Here is a 23,226-nt window from a genome sequence, read left to right as displayed (position 1 = left end):
GTTTGTTGACCATTTCGCAGGAGAGTTATGTGCATAAACTACTTGAGAAGTATAATATGTCTGGTTGTAAGGCAGTTTCGACACCCGTAGCATCTCATTTTAGGCTTTCTTTATCTCAGTGTTCTGTTATTGAACAAGAAAGGTTAGAGATGGCTAATATTCCCTATTGTAATGTTGTTGGAAGTATTATGTATTTGATGATTTGCACTAGGCCTAACTTGGGATATGTTATGAGTATGATAAGTAGGTTTATGTCAAATCCTAGGAAGGAGCATTGGAATGCAGTTAAATGGGTGCTTCGATATTTGAAAGGTAGTGCCAGTATATCATTGTGTTTTAGCAGGGATTGTGATAAATCAGCACTGTTGGAAGGCTTCACAGATGCAGATTATGCTACAGACCTTGACAAAAGAAGGTTCTATCAGGTCACATTTTTCGTTTGTTTGGTAATGTGGTCAGTTGGAAGGTTGCTCTACGGTCAGTTGTTGCCTTGTCTATTACTGATTCAGGGTATATTTCAGTGGGTGAAGCTATGAAAGAGGCAGTGTGGTTGAAAAGAATAATTAGTGAGTTGTTGTCGCAGGAGTTCATTCCTATCGTCCGTTGTGATAGCCAGAGTGCTATTCATCTTGTGAAGAATCCATCTCATCACGAACGGTCTAAGCATATCGATGTCAAATTTCATTTTATCAGAGAAGTTGTTGCCCAGAAAGATGTTGAACCGATCGAGGTTCATACAGTTGAAAATTTGTCAGATATGTTAACTAAGGTTCTTCCAACCCATAGATTCAAATACCTATTAGATAGGCTGAATATTAAATCTAGATGATAGAAATATTGGAGAATCAGCTTGACACTTAAATATTCTTGTTATGAGGGAGACTTGTAGAAAATAACAAGGTATTTAAGTGGGTTTTATTGGGTTTTTTGGAAATTTAAAGGCCCAATGGCATTCTTGTAAATAATGAGCAGTGGCATTCTTGTAATTATCCCTTTCTTCTCCAAAATTAGGGGATTTTCGTGTAACTCTTTTAGTAGGAGAGAAAGGCAGCCACAAGCGAGAAACAAAACCGAAAAACAACCGCCTGAGAAGAAAAAACCGAAGCAGTTGCCTGAGGTTTTTTGCTGAAACCGAAATCGTGCCCCTTGGTTGGCTTATAAACGAAAGCAGCCGCTTGTAGCTCAGTTCCATACGACGAGTTTGTCAGAGAGACAGGTGGTCTTGGTTCCGGCGAGATTGAAGACAGTAGCTGCGGCGTAAGCGTGGGTGACGAGTTGAAGATCGTATCGATCTGGGCAGTCCGGTTCCAAGCAAGTGGTCGGACAGTTCCGGTTCAGCGTGGGTTTGCTGCAGATCTGGTTTTGGTAGTTCGCCGGTCAGAGGCGGGTAGCACACAGTTTTGGGCTGTTTTGCAGCGGGTTGTTCTCAGTTTTCAAAGGCAACGTTGTGTGCAGATCTGCAACATTGTGTGCGGATCTGCAACGTTGTGTGCGGATCTTTTGGTATCAGTGGATACTAAAATTACAGATTGGTGAATTTGTTGACTATCTGTAATTTGTAGAATTTCTTTATTGCTCATTAATAAATTAATTCAAGTTGGTTCTCAAAGTAGATGTAGACCAAACTGGTCGAACCACTATATATCTTGGTGTTCTTTACTGCTTTCGATTTATTTCTGTTGATTGTTTGTGTTCTGTTTGGCCATCTAAGTTAGGTTCAAAAACTCTCACAACAACAATCACAAATAATACTAGTAGGGACAACTTTTAGGGATTGGGTTTTCAATTAATTTCATAGCTTCATATTTTAGGGTTAGGGTTTTAGTTGTTGGTCATCACTCTTCTTTCTCTTTTAAGTGCATTTGTCTTCAAACCATTTCAAATTCTAATCTCTTTCACTTTTCCTTTTCATCTAAGTATACAATAAATGAAATCAAAATCAAGTATTAAATTATCGGTATCAATATCGATATTGAAATTTTAAATTTATATGTATAGCGACGAATATATTGATTAAAAAAAATATCAATATAGATGGATATTTCTGAAAGTCATGAAATTTAATAAATTTTATATAGATTAATAATTAAATTATTTTTACTCCCACATTAAGTTATAGATATTGCTATTAGTATCTCCATTCATATTGGACTAAAAAGATGATATATTTTGTATTTTACAAGCACTTATATATAATAGATGTTGGAGATATCCATGAATTATCAATATTGAACTTTTGGATTTACAGATATCTTCATGAATATATCGATGGATATTTTAATTCTTGATCAAAATTATGTTAATTATTCTTTTTTTTTTTTTTAAATATGTTAAGAGGAGGGGGAAAGGAAGAAGAGGGAAGTTTGAGGGAGTAGAGAAATGATAGAAGAACAATGGGAGATGACAGAGAATTTTTATTTCAAATAGAAAATATGAAAATTTCCCCTACTAATGATGCCATATACATCACTGAAACAATGAAATATACTCATGTGCCACTAAATGAAATCTCGCCTTATTGCATCTATTTATAAGAAGAAAGGCCTCTCAACCTTAATGTTCTTTTCACCCTCTTCAACAATGTTATCCATAAATGGGTTGACGAAGAGCCAAAGCCAAAAAGGAAGATTGTATGCCCATAAAAATGTGCAGTTGAATTCTTTATTTAATCTTCCACAATCTTTTCCTTCACTTCTAAGCTTTTCTATTCCCTCCCATTCACTCATTTCTCTCGTCCCTTTCCTCCTCTCTTTTTTCACTCCCATCTCTACGTGTTTCTTTCCCTCATGGAAAACTTCAATATCAGCCTCACCATCGTTTTTGTTACTAGCGTGGTTCTTCATGTCGTCGTAGTTGTATCTTATACGCAACTAACAATCAATAGGTTGAAGCAACTACATCAGTTGTGGACGCTAACATTTTTGCCACAAAGTTGCTGCCCAGAGATTGCCTCCACAGCTTCCAATATTTTTTATATTGCCCAACCTATTGATTTGATGCCAAATATTGATCAAAATCTCACCCAACTTGTTGATCTGGTGCCAAATGTCGATCAGCTTCAGCGACTTTATATAAACCTTAATTTTGATCTTTTGGCCAATATCTACAGCTGTGGATGTGAAAATTAAAACCGTAAGAATAAATTGTGTTGATGTTTAGATTCACCCGACTTATGTGCTTACTTTATGAATCGTATGTGTTAGTTGTGGAGGCAATCTAGGTAGCAGCTCTGGCGGCAATGACATTGTTAGAAGCCTGAGAGGCATTTGTGGGACAAATATTAGCATCCACAGTTGATGTAGATTCTTCAACCTGTTACTGTTAGATGCGTAAGATACAGCTGCAATGACATGAAGAACATAACAATCATTGTCTGGCACGACGACAGTTTCAGTAGTAAAATTACTTACCTCTAATCGCAACTTTTAGAAACTCTCAAGCTTAATCTCTTCCTTGCCCAACGAAACCTCGAATCAAAACAAAGTAGCAAACAAACAAATATGAAATTTCAATATCTAAGCACAGTCTCCAAAACCACCAATCCTAAACCACAAGCTTTTCAACAACTTAACGAAAACCCACGAGATCAAACTTAAATCACCCACACCGAAAACACCAGGAAACCTCAAGATTCTCCCCGAAACTTGAATCTGAACATCTAAACATAATGGGTAAGTGTGAAACGGAATCAATAGTTTGATTGGCTTTCAACGAAAACCCCACACACTTACAAAATCTTATAGAAAATGACGATGACGACACTGACTCTACGGCAACAGCGCTTAGGATGGGGCGAAGGAGCGGCAGCGGATGACTGGAACTTGTCGGTAGATGTCAGACCATTTACAAACTATAGGACCCTACGAGATTTAGGGCATCAACCCCAACAATAATCTTCCACTTAACCTAAAGCTAGTGGAGTGTACAATATAGTCAAAATACAAATTACACAAACAATAAACTAGTGCATAAACACACTCCCACTAGACTCATACTCTGTAGGTGACCCTAAAAAACCTTAGTTATAAAGGCTTTTATTAACGGATCAGTAACGTTGTGCTCTAAAGCTATCTGCGTGATGATCATGTCTCCTCGATGCATAATCTCTCGAATGAGATGATACTTTTGCTCTATATGCTTCCCGCGTTTGTGACTCCTAGGCTTTCAGTGAAGGAATGCTTAACGAAGAGCATCCGTGAGTGCGTTCGGATCTTTTCGATTTCATTGTGACCGAAATACCACACACACAATCTAATACACAGTTATGCGATTTAACACTAATTAATAACATGCTTTCACAAATAAAATACAAAAGATTGAGTTCACATACTAGTTGAAGACTCTCTTGACTTCGAACTCAATGTAGCGGAAGCAACCTCTACGTTCTTTATTGCCCAGAAAACAGTCGGCTACGGCAACACGATTGTCTACACGAACAACAGCAACATGAATAAGCACGAGCAAGCAGGAACGGGGATGACACCAACACTTAGAGCACTTCGTATTCTTGGAGTGAGAATCCAAAGAGTGGTCTTTGTTGAATTTGGTAGAGGAAGGAGAAACAAGCTGATCGTGTAGAACGATAAGCAAGTGGGAGAAGGATATTGTATAATAGGGATGCATATCATTTAGATAAAGCTACACGATCGTGTAGGTTTTACTAAGCAATCGTCTAGTAATAGGTAAACGATCGTTTAGAAAACACGGCACACTAAGTGATCATATAGAAAAGCTAAGCGATCGTTTAGAGACTCTGAGCGATCGTTTAGAGACTGCGTGTGATCATTTAGACGCGAGGTGTGTAATCGTTTAGACGATAGGGCGCTATCGTATAGGCTCTCAGCTAAGCGATCGAAACGTTTTCACACCATGAGCAATTTTTTCGAACTCCTTGCAAAATGAAACAAATTTTCATTTTATTATTTAGTTACGATAACCGAATAAGGATTCTCCCACTAACGCATGATTGAGGAGAGGTTTTCGGCTAATTATCACATAATTAACAAATTTAATTAATAAATGAATATAATCATATTATATTCTTATCCTATAGTTTGATATCATATATCTACTATAGTGATTTCTCCTCCACTTGATATAAATCATATTTATATCTAATTTCCTCCAAAATAATGTATCTCATACATTTAGCCAATTATATCATATATAATTAACATATATAACCGAACTCCCTCTTGTCAATTTGAATATTTCAAACTGACCATTCTCGACTTTATCCAAGCTACCTAGGGGACCTTATGGACCTGTCGCTCGAAGCTCCAACAGTACATGAATAGCTAACTAAACTCTTTAGCCACGAGATCCACCATCCGTTAACTGCTAGGCATTCCACTAAAGACATAGCTGAACTCTTCTTACCACAAATATATTTTTGTGTCCATCGAATATAACCAATCATAAGTACGAAGACCCTTTACAGATGCTCGTAAGTACAGCTAGGCCAATTTATCATTTTGCCCATGTAAGTACATCTCACTCCTTAAGTACCACTGATTCATCTAATGAACAATACAACATAGTCCAACTATGTGTGAACACCTCTCGGGCCAAGAGAAGGTGTGTGGCGCCACATCGTTCAAGCCTTGAACATTCATCTAATTAAAATATTATATATTTTAATATTATATTGACTAAATTAAAAGAACTTTATGTAATTTTTCATCTAATTACCTATTTTTCAACTCTTTGTTGTATACTTTGTGAACCACTGTGTGATATACATTCAATTTAGAACAGTTCTTTTGGTTTCTTTCACACATCTCCTATATTCCAAAAGTAGAGTATGAGCATCAATAGAAAAATTACAATAAGTACAATTTTTTTTTATGTACAAGAAAAAGATATTAGAATACAACTTGATATTCAGTTGACTTCCACAACTTCGAAAGATATTCTGCATCTTCTCTTGTAATTCCTGGTGGAATATTTACTAAAGCTTTTGCAGCTGTATCATATTTGTACAACTATTTTTTCTTTAAATTGTCTCTCAAATTATTATAAGATCGGTGAATTTAAAGCAATACTGAAGCCTCATGATCTTCAACTTTAAATCGTTCCTACAAAAAAATGGTAGTTGTAATCTAATTATGTAGAAAGTAAATTAAAGGGGGAAAATTATTATTTTTTCATATACCAATGTAAGCTCAAATAGTTTTCTTTTTTTTATTGTATCAATATCTCTCTAACTTTTTACTTGTAAAGGAGTAAAGTTGACTTGTCTAGCTAAGATAGTGCATTGGCTTTTAAAGATATCAACATTATCTCCAACGGGTCGTTTCTTCCTCCATGATACTTCAAATCTAATCCCATGAGGTAGTTTAACTAGTTTGAGATTACATGTGGGACCACGTACTTTTCTTACTTTAAAGAAGATTCTAAAGTAAAAAGAAAGAAAATAAAGTAATTTACTAACAAATCAAAAACAAATAATATATATTATAAAAAACATGTTACCTCTATTAAGAAAATTTTCATGACTAGTAGTTGATCTAATTTCTCCTGTAAACGATGAAGCTTCTAAACCAACTTTAGATTTTGTTGAAGATTGTTGATCTTCACCTATTTGGTTAGATGTAGATGCAATCATAGTATTCTCATGACTATCTATACTATTATTGTTTTTGAATCTGCTTCTTACTTTTTTCATCCTTTACAAAAATAATGAACTTGTTGGAAAAAAAACAAGTTAGATAAATAACATAATAAAAATTGAGAATTATTTTAAGAAATAATAGATCATATATTATAAAGTTAAAAAGAGATTACCTAACATAAATGATAGACAAAAAAAAATTAAGAATTAAATTGCTCTATTTACATCTTCTTCGTCATCTTCTTCTTGACAATCTTCATCTATGATCAAAGGGATATTGTAATCTCTTGGCTCAACTTTCAAGATAAAATACCAAATCGGGTTTCTTCTATCTTCAAGGTAAAAAACTTGTTCAGATTGGCATGCTAATACAAATGGCTCATTTGTAGCCAATGTGTACATTATATTCACATTAGTTAGTCCATGATCATCAATTCTAATTCCTTTACCAAAACCGTTGATATTCCACCATTTGCATTTAAACAAAACGACCTTGTTTCCACCCATATATTGCAATTCAATAATATCATGCAATACACTAAAGTACTCTTGATCATCAGTTCTTCTCACTACTATCCCACTATTTTGTGTTTTTCTTAAATCATCGACATCCTTGATACGAAATCTAAATCCATTAACAATGTACCCTTTGTAGCATGTTACTTCTTGTGATGGACCTCGAGATAAATCTAATAACTGTTTGTCAACTTTATTGCTTCCATTGATATATAATTTAGTAACCTACATAGAAAATAGTACCAAATTTTAAAATGAATAAAAATAGTATAGATGAATAAATATCATAACTGTTGTCTTTTCTCACTTACATGATCTTCAAACCATTCTACAAACTCTTTGTCATGCTTTTTTTTTGTGCGTTTCTAGGGTCAAGATGTTGTAATCCTTGTATGTGCTCACTAAAAAATTAAAAAGTTACTTTAGATTCTATTTAAAAATATTTACTGCCTAAAGACCACCCTCTTAGCCTAGAGAAGGGCGTGACTACAGCAGTTATCAACCCTTAGGCTGACACTTATTGCCTAAAAACTCTTGCGGAATAACTCTGATATCAAATACAAATTATATGCAATGGGACGGTTGTAGGCCCACAATTTATTAACTTAGAAACTTAATATGTTTAGAGTATTTATAACATTAGATTTACAAGTCCCAAAACCCACAAACCCTAGTCCCTATATGAACAATAGTAACATGTGTACAATATTAACAATAACCACCTAGCAAACGGTTACATCTTTTGGTCCTTTAGTGGCAGACAGATACTGATCTGTCTTCAGAGGATTTGACCGCTACCTGTGGGGGGGAGGGGGGGGGGGAACAAAAATATTTGAAAACGGGGTGAGCTTACACCCAGTGAGTGACCGAGAAAACATAGTAAATTCTCGTGCATAATTTCAGAAAATAGTTTTATCTGAAATATAAACTTTTGCAGCATAAATATTTTCCAAGCGTAAATATATAAAGTTGTTTTAAACATAAAACAGTAAAATCATATCTCAAATCAAAGTACCGTATAATTGGTAAAATAATCCCAACACCAACTACTAGTCCAAAGAGAACCCTTTTGCTCAATCTCTGACTTTATTCACCTGTGGCCACATTAGGTACTACTGCTCAGATACCTTCTCCTTGTACTTCAGTATTGAGCTACTAGGATACCTTCTCCAACGTACTTCAGTATCCCGTTGGCTTGGTACCTTCTCAAACGTACTTCAGTACCAATAGATACCTTCTCCTTGTACTTCAGTATCTAGTTGGGTGGATGCCTTCTCCTTGTACTTCGGCATCGCATTTTACCAAAACTATTTATAAACAACTTTTCTCTTTAAAGCATGTACAGTATAACACATATACAACATGGCTTTAAAGATGGTAACGCATGCTGGATAAAATCAACATATGTAAATAGTTTTTCAACAATAGGCATGCGTTCACAATCACAATTCAGATCTTGCTTGGAAACCACTTTATAAAACTAGTAGGCATGAGAATTATTTTCGCAAACATGCTTTCTGTAAAACGTTTGTAATCAAAACAGTTTAAAACGTTTTAGTTCAAAAACATTTTAGCCACTCACCTTGAACTCTTAGGAACTTTTCACTCTAGTAGCTCCTCGGGTCCCTTTTTCACCCCTAGAATTCAGATTCGACTTACAACTTAGATTACTCATAGTTCCGAATCTTAGGGTTTAAGAATTTCTCTTAATTGGACATCTAAATTTTAATTGACGTTTGTCCTTACGTCTTCAAGCTTTGTTTGTATTCAAATTAGGGTTTTTAAATGCATAATCCACCCCAACGCGTCCAAATACATCACCCAGAAGCTTGCTCGGCCGTTCAATGCATATGCGAGGCGTAGGCGTGACGCTTGAATGCAACACCGGACAAGGCGTTGTTGACGCACATAGGCTGCTCTCGCTCTCTCCTAGTTTCTTGCTGATCTCGTTCTCTCTACTCTCGCTCTCTCCCACTTTCCTGCTCAAAATCTCGCTCTCTCCAACTTTCTGGCTCAAAATCTCGCTCTCTCTACTCTCGCTCTCTCCAACTTCCTAGCTCAAAATCTCGCTCTCTATACTCTCGCTCTTTCCAGCTTTCCCTTCAACTTTCTTTCCAAACTTTCTCTCCAATCTCACTCTCTCCAACTATCTTTCTCTCCAAATTTTCTCTCCAATCTCGCTCTCTCCATCTTTCTCTCCAACTTTTCTCTTCAATCTTTCTCTCCAACTGTTCTCTCCAATCTTTCTAGCTCAAAATCTTGCTCTCAATGATCTCGCTCTCAACGTTCTCGCTCTTAGCTACTGCGAATTGTCTGTCTCCGTGCAACTTCTACACATTTTTTTTCCAGATTTTCCCCAAAATAATTTCCCATATTTTTTTCAGTTCTTCAATCCTTTCTTCATCCATAACGCATTTCATATAACTTCCCTATACTTAGCCGAAATTTCCCAAACTCAATTTCCATATTTTTCTCTTTCAAATCTCTATTCCTTCTTCACCATTTCACACTAACTTTCTCATCAACCTACTCAACTTATTTATACAAATTTAAATAGAGACACACAATTAAGTGGAAAATTAAGACAATTTAAATAAGAATACACACTTAAGTGTAAAATTGGGATTCGGGGTTCACATTTACCTCCTTCTTATAAAAATTTCGTCCTCGAAATTTCGCCACAAGTCCGTCAGTTAAACAACTGCGGATACTTATTTCTGATTTGCTCCTCAACTTCCCATGTTGCTTCTTCTATAGTATGATTCCGCCATAGCACCTTTACTAATGGGATTGTCTTATTCCTCAAGACTTATTCCTTTCTGTCTAAAATCTCCACTGGTTCCTCCTTATATGACAACTTTCAACTGTACTGGTTGCTCAGATAATATATGAGTAGGATCTAGCACATACTTTCTAAGCATTTCCACATGAAACACATCATGAACACGAGATAATTCCGGAGGTAAATCCAATCGATATGCCATTGGACCAATTCTTTCTATTATCTTATAGGGTCCAATATATCTTGGGCTTAACTTCCCTTTTTCTATCGAACCTGAGTATTCCTTTCAACGGAGATAGTTTCAGAAATACTTTATCACCCATTTCAAACTCTAATTCTCTTCTCCGCTTATCAACATAACTTTTCTGCCTATCTCGAGCCGTCTTAAGATTATCTCTTATAATCTTAATGTTATCTGATGTCTGTTGTACAAGTTCTGGACCTAGTAATTTCCTTTCACCAACTTCATTCCAGCATATCGGAGTTCTACATGGTCTTCCGTATAGGGCTTCATATGGTGCCATTCCGATACTCGAATGGTAGCTGTTGTTATACGCAAATTCAATTAACAACAGATGCGTATCCCGACTTCCTTTGAATTGTAACACACATGCCCTCAGCATGTCTTCCAATGTCTGGATTGTCCGCTCAGACTGACCATCCGTCTGTGGATGAAAAGCGGTACTGAAATATAACTTGGTCCCCATAGCTTTCTGCAAACTAGGCCAAAACTTTGATGTAAATCTGGAGTCTCGATCTGATACAATTGAAATTGGAGCTCCAAACTAACTTATGACTCGATCAACATATAGCTTAGCTAGTTGGTCCTGGGTATAAGTGGCTTCAATAGGTAAAAACTTAGTTGTTTTTGTCAATCTATCCATAATTACCCATATACCATCATAGCTTGCTATGTCTTAGGTAATCCATACAAGAAATCCATTGTAATATGTTCTCACTTCCATTCTGGTACTGGGAGTGGATTAAGTAATCCTGCTAGTTTCTGTCTCTCTAGTTTAACTTGTTGACATATTAGACACTTGTTAACATACTTCGCTATTTCTTTTTTCATACTCAGCCACCAATACGATTTCTTTAATGATCTGAACATCTTCGTACTGCCTGGGTGCATAGCATATGCCAAACTATGTGCTTCTTCTAGGATAGCTTGCTAAGAGTTAAGTCCTTAGGTATGCAAATCCTACCCTCCTTTAGTAGCACTTTGTCTGTTCTTAGTTGATAGTCCGTTCTCAATCCTTTATCCACTTCTTCAGCTACTTCTTCAGATCAGAATCCTTTAATTATTCACGTAAAATATTTTCTACAAGAGTAGGGCGCACTTGAAATGAATCTAGTAACCCTCCTATTTGACCGACTGATAATGCTGCCCTAGCATTATACAACTCATGAATCAGTGTACCCTTCACTAAATTGATATTAGCTCTAACTGATCTAGTTTTTCGACTTAAGGCATCAGCTACCACATTTTCTTTACCTGGGTGATAGTCAATTGTACAATCATAATCTTTAATCAATTCAAGCCATCTTCTCTGTCTTAGGTTTAGTTCCTTTTGATCAAAGATATGCTTTAGACTCTTATGGTTTGTAAATATATAACATCGCTCATAAAACAGGTAATGTCTCAACAATTTTAGAGCTAACACAACTGCTGCTAATTCTAAGTCGTGTGTAGGGTAATTACATTCATGCTTCTTTAACTGTCGCGAAGCATAGGCTACTATTTTTCCCTCCTACATCAGCACACATCCTAATCCTTGTCGGGATGAATCACAATAAACTTCAAACCCCTTACTTGGTGTAGGTAGAGTTAATACTAGTGCTAATACTAACCTTTATTTCAGCACTTGGAAACTATGCTCGCATTCTGGCGACCATTCAAACTTCACATCTTTTCTGGTCAGGTTTGTCGATGGAAGGGCTATCTTAGAGAAACCCTCCACGAATCTCCTATAATAACCTGCTAAACCAAGAAACTACGTACTTCGGTTACATTCAGGGGTCGTTCCCATTTAACTACTGCTTCTATCTTTTGGGAATCAACACTAACTCCGTCAGCTGAAACTATATGCCCAAGAAATATGACTTGATTTAACCAAAAATCACACTTACTAAATTTGGCATATAACTTCTTTTCTCTTAAAGTTTGTAATACCATCCTTAGATGTTCTTTGTGTTTTTCCGCACTACTGGAATACACTAGTATGTCATCTATGAATACTATCACAAACTGATCCAGATAAGAATGGAATATCCTATTCATCAAGTCCATAAATACCGCAGGAGCATTTTTCAATCCAAACGGCATTACTAGGAACTCAAAATATCCGTATCTATTTCTGAATGCAGTTTTAGGAACATCTGTGTCTTTCACCTTCAACTGTGAGAGCCTGGCCTCGAATCTATTTTAGAGAACATCGTTGCTCCCTTTAACTAATTGAAGAGATCATCTATACGAGGCAATGGGTATTTATTCTTAATGGTCACTTTATTCAACTGTCTATAGTCTATGCATAATCTAAGAGTACCGTCTTTCTTCCTAACAAACAAGACTGGCGCTCCCCAATGTGATACACTGGGTCTAATGTACCCCTTATCCACAAGTTCCTGTAATTGAACTTTTAACTCTTTCAACCCCATTGGGGCCATCCTATATGGTGCTTAGGATATAGGTGCAGTACCAGGAATTAACTCAATAGTAAATTCCACTTCCCTATCAAGTGGTAAGCCTAGTAATTCTTCAGGGAACACATCTAAGAATTCTTGTACTACAGGTACATCCTCAGGTTTTAATTTCTTATCTTGGAAAACTACTACAGATGCTAAATAGGCTTCACATTCTTTACTCAACAGTTTTCTAGCTTTACTGCTGATATTAAACTTCCTGGGAGTTCTTTTACTTCCTACCAAAGTTATTTCTTTTTCACCGGATTTTCTAAACACTATTTCTCTTCTAAAGCAATCCATAGTGGAATAGTGTTTACTTAGGAAATCCATACCTAAGATAACATCAAATTCTAGTAATTCTAATGGAATCAAGTTGACCCAAAAAATTTGGTTTCCAAGAATTACTTCGCAATTCCTATAATACTCATGTACCACTAGAGTATCTTCTACTAGCATAGAGATAAATAATTCCTCATCCATACGTTCAGGTATTTTATCTATATGTAATGCACATATACTAAATATGAATGAGTGTGTAGCACCAGGATCAAATAATGCATAAGCGGATTGATTACATAAAGTTTTCGTACCAGTTATGACATCTGAAGCCTCTTCCGCTTCCTGGTGTGTCATAGCGTACATTCTACCCTGCTGCTGCTGCGATTGTTATTGGGGTCGTCCAGCTACCCCTTTCTGCTTAGCTACACTGGATCCCTCACCTCCAGTTCCGATCCTTCTAGGTTGGTTTACAGTCTGGGTAACTCCTCTTTGCTCATTCTGTGCTCCATGACCTAGCTGAGGACAATCTCTTTTGAAATGCCCAGCTTGTCCGCATTGGAAACACACATTCCTATTACCGTAGCATACCCCTGTATGAGGTTTACCATAGTTTACACACAGCGGTTTCCTCCCCGTACTAGCCACCGACTCACTAGCATGACCTGATACCGATCTACCACTTTGTTTAGCTACAGGTCTGGACTTCTTTCGACTCAAACTTTGTTGGCTCATGACCCCAAATGTCCTTATCCCCGACTGTCCAGAGAACGAGGATCTAAATTTTTTACTTCTTGTTTCTTCAGGCACTCTAAACTGTCCTTCTCCTGGTTGAAGTTCATCATCCTTCGCTACACTCCACTCTACCCGGATAGCGGTCTCAACTAACTGAGTGAAATTCACTCAATTAGATGTAGAGGTAACAAGTGTACATATTTTTCTTCTTAAGCCACTCTCAAATCTCCTACACCTCTCCTTCTTTTCCGCGATGATCGGAAGGGCATACTGAGATAACTCAGTAAATTTTTGTTCATACTCAAGAATCATCATCACTCCTTAAGTTAGTCTAAGGAATTCGTTCCTTTCGCATCTCTAAAAGAACTAGGGTAGTATTTATCCTCAAATACTTGTCTAAACTTAGACCAAGTCATAGTTTCTGAACTACCCCTGCTAGCCTCTATCACTTTCCACCACTTCTCAGCCCCTTTTTGCAGCAAGAATGACACTAACTCGACCTTACGATCCTCAGGGCATCTAATAACTTTAAAACACTTCTCAATCAAATCCAACCAGATTTCAGCATCTACTGGATCTGTGGCTCTATCGAACGTCGTGGCTCCTAAAGCTTTCAGCCTCTCGACGCCGAACTTCTTTTTTCTAGATCGTTTTGGATCGATCCTACACTCGCCGCTAATTTTTGAGTGATTCTATCGAACACTCGATCCTCCATCTGAGGATCTACACCTACCTTTGGTGTACTAAACTCGTTTTTAGAGATTTCCTCCTGTTCTACTGAGTCTCTAACTCTTTTCCCCTTCGGATCTGGGTCTGACAATACCTCAGGACCTCCACTAGTAGGGTCAATATTCCTCTTCTCAGTCTGCTTGCTTGGTCTGCCTCTTTTCCTCAGCATCTTTGCTTAGTTATTAAGTACACATGTTAGGGACTTATCTATGGGACTTAATCTAATGCATGAACTCTCTCTTTCACCCAAAGTCTTATGTTTTAGTACTAAGCTAGCTTAAATCTTTCCCAAACTTACGTATAACCCATCCTTTAATACCAAGTTGGTATCAACTAATTTTTCAATTGTCCCAAAAACTTATGCTCTAATACCAAGCTGTCACACCCCGCCCCAGACCACCCTCTTAGCCTAGAGAAGGGTGTGACTGCAACAGTTATCAACCCTTAGGCTGACACTTACTGTCTAAAAACTCTTGCGGAATAACTCTGATACCAAATACAAATTATATGCAACGGGACGGCTGTAGGCCCACAATTTATTAACTTAGAAACTTAATATGTTTAGAGTATTTACAACATTAGATTTACAAGTCCCAAAACCCACAAACCCTAGTTCCTATATGAACAATAGTAACATGTGTACAATATTAACATTAACCACCTAGCAAACGGTTACAAGTCTTTTGGTCCTTTAATGGCAGAGCAGATATTGAGCTGTCTTCAGAGGATTTGACCGCTACCTGTGGGGGGGGAGGGGAACAAAAACATTTGAAAATGGGGTGAGCTTACACCCAGTGAGAGACCAAGAAAACATAGTAAATTCTCATGCATAATTTCAAAAAATAGTTTTATTTGAAATATAAACTTTTGCAGCATAAATATTTTCAAACGTAAATTATATAAAGTTGTTTTAAACATAAAACAGTAAAATCATTTCTCAAATCAAAAAATAGTTTTAGGCATGCGTTCACAACACAACTCAGATCTTGCTTGGAAACCACTTTATAAAACTAGTAGGCATGAGAATTATTTTCGCAAACATGCTTTCTGTAAAACGTTTGTAATCAAAACAGTTTAAAACGTTTTAGTTCGAAAACATTTTAGCCACTCACCTTGAACTCTTAGGAACTTTTCACTCTAGTAGCTCCTCGGGTCCCTTTTTCATCTTTAGAATCCATATTCAACTTACAACTTAAATTACTCATAATTCCAAACCTTATTTGGAAATACTTCCTTCTACAAACTTGTTCTAAAATGTCTCAGGAATCTTACCTAAACTTTCAGCTCAGAATTCCTCGTGGTTTGGCCGGAATCTCAAAATATTCAAGACTGGCCCAGACTGATCCGACAGTCTGACCCTTCTGTATTCTTCTCAACCTCCAGCCTAGTTCCTTTGAGCCTTTTCCTCTGGCAGCTCTACTCTGAAAACTATACTTCTAGAGCTTTCAGATGGTTTTGAAATCACTCCAAACGCACGAGTAGAATGGAAGATCTCCTCGTCCAAAATTGACACATTCCTCTAAACCCTCACTGCCCTCTACTTTCTCTACGAAATTTATGATTTTTATGTGATTTGAAAATGAAATCCCAACTCCCTAATTATAGGTGTTCAAATTGCTCATGGGATTGACAGCACCTACTTGGCTATATGGTCAAATGTTTAATCCTCCCTTTATCAACGTAAGCTGACTTCACCTTGGTTCAATGTGTTCTTCCCAAACGCATCCAACACAATTTTTTAGGGTTTAAGAATTTCTCTTAATCAAACATCTAAATTTTAATTGACGTTTGTCCTTATGTCTTCAAGCTTTATTTGTATTCAAATTAGGGTTTTTAAATGCATAATCCACCCCAACGCGTCCAAATACATCACCCAGAAGCTTGCTAGGCCGTTCAATGCATAGGCGAGATGTGGGCGTGATGCTCGAGTGCAGCACCGGACAAGGCGTTGCTGACGCGCATAGGCTACTCTCGCTCTCTCTCATTTTCTCGCTGATCTCGCTCTCTCCCACTTTCTCGCTCAAAATCTCGCTCTCTCCAACTTTCTCGCTTAAATTCTCGCTTTCTCCAACTTTCTGGCTCAAAATCTCGCTCTCTCTACTCTCGCTCTCTCCAACTTCCTAGCTCAAAATCTCGCTCTCTCTACTCTCGCTCTTTCCAGCTTTCCCTCCAACTTTCTCTCCAAACTTTCTCTCCAATCTCGCTCTCTCCAACTACTTTCTCTCCAAATTTTCTCTCCAGTCTCGCTCTTTTCATCTTTCTCTCCAAGTGTTCTCTCCAATCTTTCTAGCTCAAAATCTTGCTCTCAATGATCTCGCTCTCAACGATCTCGCTCTTAGCTACTGCGAATTGTTTGTCTCTGTGCAACTTCTACACGTTTTTTCCAGATTTTCCCCAAAATAATTTCCCATATTTTTCTTAGTTCTTCAATCCTTTCTTCATCCATAACGCATTTCACATAACTTCCCTATGCTTAGTCGAAATTTCCCAAACTCAATTTCCATATTTTTCTCTTTCAAATCCTCATTCCTTCTTCACCACTTCACACTAACTTTCTCATCAACCTACTCAACTTATTTATACAAATTTAAATAGGGACACACAATTAAGTGAAAAATTAAGACAATTTAAATAAGAAAACACACTTAAGTGTAAAATTGGGATTCGGGGTTCAAAATGTGCCTTTCTCATCAACCAAAAACAATGAAGAACCACGAAATCAATCGTAGCAAGATGAAGAACCAAAAACAATGGCGAAATCTGGATATGAGGTTTTTTTATGTTCACAAATACATATTTTTCTCAAAGGCTTCTACTAACCTTTGATAAAAGTAAGTATTTCCAAAGGTATTTTAACGACCTTTGATAAATGTTAATATATATTTTTTATTAAAATAAATCTCATCTTTAATAATTTTATTAAGAATAAATTTTTTCAAAGGTTTTCTGAAATCCTTTGATAAATGATAACATTGTTATATTTTTCAACGGTATTTTTATTAACCTTCAATAAAAAGTACATATTTCTCAAAGGTTTTTTCAATACCTTCAATAAATATCTCAAAGGTTTTTACTAACTTTCGATAAAAACTACATATTTCTCAAAGGTTTTTTCAAAAACTCCAATAAATATATATCTTTTTCAAAGGTTTTTATTAACCTTCAATAAAAAGTACATACTTCTCAAAAGTTTCTCCAATACCTTCAATAAATGTAAATCTTTCTCAAAGGTTTTTATTAACCTTCAATAAAATGTGCATATTTTTCAAAGGACTTATCAAAGCCTTCGATAAATGTATGTCTTTCTCAAAGGTTTTTGTTACCCTTCGATAAAAACTACATATTTCTCAAAGGTTTTTTCAAAACCTCCAATAAATATATATCTTTTTCAAAGGTTTTTATTAACCTTCAATAAAAAGTACATATTTCTCAAAGGTTTTTCCAATACCTTCAATAAATGTAATCTTTTTCGAATTTTTTTTTTATAGCCTCCGATAAAAGATGGTCGAAATAGCTCAATTTTCTTGTAGTGTATTCGAAAGGTTTGGTCTTTACATGCATTGCTGAAATTTTTAAATACACTTTATAGGATCACGTGGATAAGGTGTGTGATGGGTGCATGGTTGTCTTGATAAGTGGCTAGTGGTTTTGGAAAATAAAAAATATATATATAATAAAAAAAATTAAAAAAAATGGATAAAAATGGACACTTGAGGATGGCAGCTTATAAATAATTGATGGTTGAAGCTAAATTGGTAAGTATAGTTAAGTTGAAATTGCTTAAATGGTGATTATGGTTTTAACAATTGAAAAGGGAAGATTTTTATTTTATTTTATTTTATTTTAAAAAAAAACCATGAAATCTAATGGGTTTACTTTAATTGAAAAAGAGTTATGGGTTTGTATTTTTAATTGTGTTTGTTTTTTACACAAAGATGCCTTCAAATATCTTAAGAGAGAGATTAAGGTTTTGTTTTTATATCAATGTGTTAGTAGAAATAAAAGGGAAATTAGGTTTCAAGAATTGTTTGGGTTAATAAGAGGAAATGAAAGTTTAACCAAATTTTGAATTTGTAATGGTTGAGTATATTTTTCTATTAGAAAAATTAAGGGAAAGAAGTTGTTGGAGAGTCACATGAATTGTATATATTGAGAGAATGTGTAAAAAGAAGAAGAAAATGGTGGTGGTTCTCTGGAAAAGAAAGAAGAAGAGAGAAAAATAAAGCGAGATTTACAAAAGTGACAAGTTTTATGTATTAAGTTTGAAGTGGTTTTCAAATCACTAGATTGATGTATCCATCGTGAATGTATTTCCATAGTATAGTCATGATATACATGAGGTCTTAAGGACCCACTTTGATACACAAATAGGCTTTGGGCCAAGGAACGGACTAATACAACTGTCCTGCCCAACTGGCACTCTTGACGTACTTGTGAAGTCACTTTGATAGCTCAATTTTAATAAGGGACATTGCAGGACTCCAATACAGGATCTCCCTGAACCACTTGCTCGATACCATATTAGATAACATAGAATTTCATCTCAAAACTAATTGGCAAGGACTAGCTCATCTATCTTATGAGAGTGAAGTCCCTTGATTTTTTTTCCAATGTGAGATTCTGAATAGTTAGCCATTCTATCGTGGCTCTAGTTCGAATCTGGTAATCGATATGGGGTTCAAGGTTTCATTGAATGTTTATTGATTCCAAATATTTGGATAATTAAAAAAAAAAAATTAAAATTGGCATACTGGCAAATCAAATATGAAGCCATCTTCCACACTGCATTTCAGTTATGTTACCCACTGGTTTTGCCCTATTTTTGTTATATTCCCTCTCTTGAATCAATGAACATATGGTTTTTATTAAAAAAAATTCGACACCTCATACATCTATGTTTTTATCTTTTCCATGTCATATAAACAGATGTAAGTTAAAAGTCAATGCCTACCTCAGCATTTAAGAGCATTTGAAAACTATCTATCTTATAAGTTTGTTTAATTAACAGCGAGGATAGTTTTGAACAGATTTGGAAAGTTCTAACGGAATTTTTTAAACCGAACTTAAAGTTCAAGAGCATTTTTTATTATATAATTTAGTCTTATATTTGAAACTAGTTTTTAAGTAATAATTACAAAGAATTAAAACTAAAATAATTTAAAGAGACCGAAGATTAGTTGTCATTTATCCTAATGAAACTTAAAGAACGTTGCGATTCAAATAAATGAAAATTTTATGGGTTAGATTCGTTCGTGGGTTCACCTAATATAACTCAAACCAACCCGAATTTATTATTAACTTTAAAAGATATTTTTTTATTACTTGTAATACAATTGTTTATACATATATTATTTTTATTTTTATTTAATTCTAATATATAAAAATAATTAAATTAGACTTTTACATATATACGTTTTTTTTTTAAACAAAATTTTAAATAAATGATCCGATCAACCTGACCAATCCAATCTAAATATTTCATGGTTAGGTTGTTGGATTCATTTTTTAATAAGAATTATTTGGGTCGGATTAAAAAGACTTTCAACTCGATCTAACCCAACCCATGAACGTCCCTAGTTGGGAGAAATACTTATGCCAAGGCAGAAAATTTTGGTTTTTATTTTCATTCTTTCTGGATGCTTTTTAGTGTATTGAGAGATGATTACCTTTTGCCAGTTATTTGCCACCGAATAAAGCATCGGAGATGGATAGACTTTTCCTACGTTTAATTAGTTGACGATACAATGACAGTCAAAGTTCCTATAAAAAGGGTGAGAGAAATCAAGAAATAAAAGTTGACCAAAAAAATACGGTGTGGGAGCTCCGTATTTTATTTCATCAGCTTGTACAATGCATTCTTATTTGACTCTGCCCACGGCTTGATTCTGTTTGGTAGACGAACTGAACCAAATCGAAAATTTTCAATTAAAACTGTTTACTTCTTATGGCACTGAAGTCATAAAATCGGTTCCAATCCACAAACATGACCATCTTATTTTCAACTAAAGAATCCGTTTGCTTCTCAACCTATAATGTGATTTCTATGTTAAGGATGAATCAACAGTCTCGAGTAAAAATAAAGGCAAGTTTGATTTTGAGCAATTGACATGCTTACAAGTTACAACAAGATCTGTCTCGCTGATGTTCCATTTCAAAGCAGCATCATGTTTTCATCCTATTCTGCTAGCCCTCTGTTAATATCACCTTTGGCATTCGACGGAGCGATAACCGCCAGAATTACGAGACCACCCAAGAGAACAATGAGGACACCCAATGAATTTATCAGCAAAGCCTCGTTCGAATAGCGTAATATTACCTTGCTGGTTTGAAGAAATGTAGCTTTTTCCAACAATCCAGTTACAGTTGTAGCGACAGAAAGGCCATATATGTAAACGCCAAAGAAAACATGCCATGGCAACAGAGTAGCTCTGCTGTTTCTAGACCCACCTGGGTACCAAAAGGTTACAAAACCTGCAGACCACTGTTCGAATGGAGTCGTCCTAATGAATTAGAATCATGTAGCTCAACAGGCAGGCTAGAAAGTAAATCATACAATAAAATATTATGATTTAAAAAAAAAATAGAATGAAAAGAGACTACTACTCAAAATACAATGAGACATAATAAGCATAGAAACTCAAATACTAAGAAGCTAAGAATCAGCAGTTGCACTCGGATATCTAAAGTAGACCAATACACTCATAGTACCCTCATCGCATCCAAATACAAAATACAACTATTCATGAGCTACAAAATGTCATGACTACATGATTAAACTGAAGAAATAAAAACATTCCGATTAAGACAAGTATTACGATTTATGAGCAGATATTGCGATTTACGAACCTGGATGCCAAACAGAAAGATAGAAACTAAGCCCAACCATGAATGAAGACTGTAAAAGTTATCGATTCCTTTGTCATTGTGGAACTTCAGGGCAGCCCATATGCCAATCAGGCTTAAAAAGAATGCCACAAATTGGAGTGCAAGATGAACTAGTTTTTTGAAGTTTTTGGTTCCTGAAACTGTCTTGTATGCTAACATTGCTGCATCAATATATCTAAGAATGGTGAACAAAATCATTGAAAGCACCAGCATAGTGGGAGAATAACTTAAAACTAAGTTTGCAAATGATTTCAGAATACATATTTCATAAATGATTCGAAACCATAGCTTTAGCTGGTTTTGTATAATAACACATTTGCTGGACAAAACCTAAAACCTACATGATGAACGCCAGGAAATGTTTCATACTGTTAAAGAAAACCTTGCCCACTATCCTCGTTTTCTTAAAGATTGTAAACCACAAATATTAAATCCAGCTGCATTCTCCCTCTTTTGTTTCCATTATCATCAATATATAGTTTCTTTTAAGTATAATAGGGATGGGGGATTGAAACCACAAATCAATCCATCGCTAACAGATGTTATGTGTTAATTGAATAAATTACACACACATATATATACAAACCCCTCAATAGTATAGTAACTACGAATTAAATACAAAGAGAACGTATAATTACCTTCACCATTTAGAAGAATAAGTCCAATCACCATAAGAACTGGATGGACCTACAAAACAGGAGCAAGAGCAACTTCACCAAAAAAACAGGACAACAAAAAGGAAAATGGAGAATTAAAAGGCAATATTTCTATCTCCATATACAAGATCATCAAGTATGTTATTTAAGTTGAGCCCAATTCCGAGACAAACAAACAAACTTCAATGAGATTGCCATCATATAGAAACTAAAACAATACAAAATTTATTTCAAACACGCAAATTCAAAATCCAAAGCAGAACGACGAAAAACTAAATTAGTAGATCCAGTGAAGACTCGTGAGCATCTATAAACTCAAGCCCCATCAAAAATGCGTATCAATTCATAAAAGAAAAAAAAACAGACAATAGCAGAATCATTTGCGAAAATAAAGGAAGTAGGTAATTACATTGAAGATATGATCCTTGTTATCTGAGATAAGTGCCAATCCTCCACGGAAATGCAAGGTCCAAATGAAAAGAAGAGCTGCCACGAGCATTCCGAGAACTCTGACAGCCATGAAGATCGGGAACTGAACCACGGGAACCGCCATTGATTCTTCAGCGGAAGAGACGATGGAGGAAAGAATTGGGGTTTTAGGATCTTCAATGGTGGAAATCGTAGCGAAATTTGAGAGGAATTTCAGCCGAGTTAAAGAGAAATACTGATCTTCCAATGGAGTTTCAGACGTGGATCTCCGTCATCGCCATGGAGAGTTGAAATGGAAAATTTAAGCTTAATTTTTCATTACAGAATATTTGGAAATTAAGACGTAAGAGAGATGCCTTTTTCTTTTTCTTTTACTTTGACTTAGGGTTTCGCTTTGGAATCATGGAATCGGGATTTTTCTTAGGAGACGTTTGGCACGCAAGGTTGAATTGATTTGAATAAACAATGCGAGAAATATGAGTTAATGCAAATAACGAGGTAATAAATCTCTTTAATAATTGGTAAACCAAACGATTAGTGGGTTTTTTTTACCCATCCAACCCAACCCAATCCAACTTGGGGGCCAAACATCCCTTAATGATATTTATACAAGGTTACAATGATAAATCTAATCACGAAAGCTAAGGGCATGTAGAAAATCCAAAAATATAAATTTGAAAACAAATTATTAAAATTTCATTTGATAATTAGCCTATTTTATCTATATTTCTTACAATGATTTGCATCTTTCTTAAGCACAATAAATAGTTGAATTCTTAGTCAAATTCCAAAAATAAAAATAACTTTTTGAATGTTACTTTTTTTTTAATTCTCAAATTTTGGCTTGGTTTTTTAAACTATGGATGAAAAATAGATAACAATGACAAAATTTGAAGATAGAAGTAGTGTCCATAGACTTA

The 23,226-nt window shown here is 35.5% G+C and overlaps 1 protein-coding gene across 2 annotated transcripts; it reads right to left on the bottom strand.

The window, feature by feature from the left end:
• Positions 1 to 20,254: 20,254 nt before the first annotated feature.
• On the bottom strand, positions 20,255 to 22,697 carry CYB-1 (cytochrome B561-1). Of its 2 annotated transcripts, XR_005482572.2 has the most exons (5): positions 22,287 to 22,697; positions 21,860 to 21,908; positions 21,183 to 21,382; positions 20,452 to 20,817; positions 20,255 to 20,363 (listed from the first exon to the last, which is right to left on the bottom strand). XR_005482572.2 is itself a non-coding variant. In XM_039035341.2 (4 exons), the coding sequence occupies exons 1-4, from the start codon at positions 22,428 to 22,430 to the stop codon at positions 20,512 to 20,514; spliced, it is 699 nt and encodes a 232-aa protein (XP_038891269.1). In that variant the 5' UTR covers positions 22,431 to 22,697; the 3' UTR covers positions 20,255 to 20,511. The 2 variants fall into 2 exon arrangements, 1 of the variants encoding a protein (XP_038891269.1); XM_039035341.2 differs by having other exon boundaries at positions 20,255 to 20,817.
• Between the last annotated feature and the right edge of the window lie 529 nt (positions 22,698 to 23,226).

The sequence above is a fragment of the Benincasa hispida genome, chromosome 6, assembly GCF_027475165.1.
Source record: "Benincasa hispida cultivar pf3 chromosome 6, pf3_genome.v1.1, whole genome shotgun sequence".
In the NCBI taxonomy this organism is placed as follows: Eukaryota; Viridiplantae; Streptophyta; class Magnoliopsida; order Cucurbitales; family Cucurbitaceae; genus Benincasa; species Benincasa hispida.
Note: the sequence above shows the minus strand (reverse complement) of the source record. Positions and strands in the feature narration are given on the sequence as shown.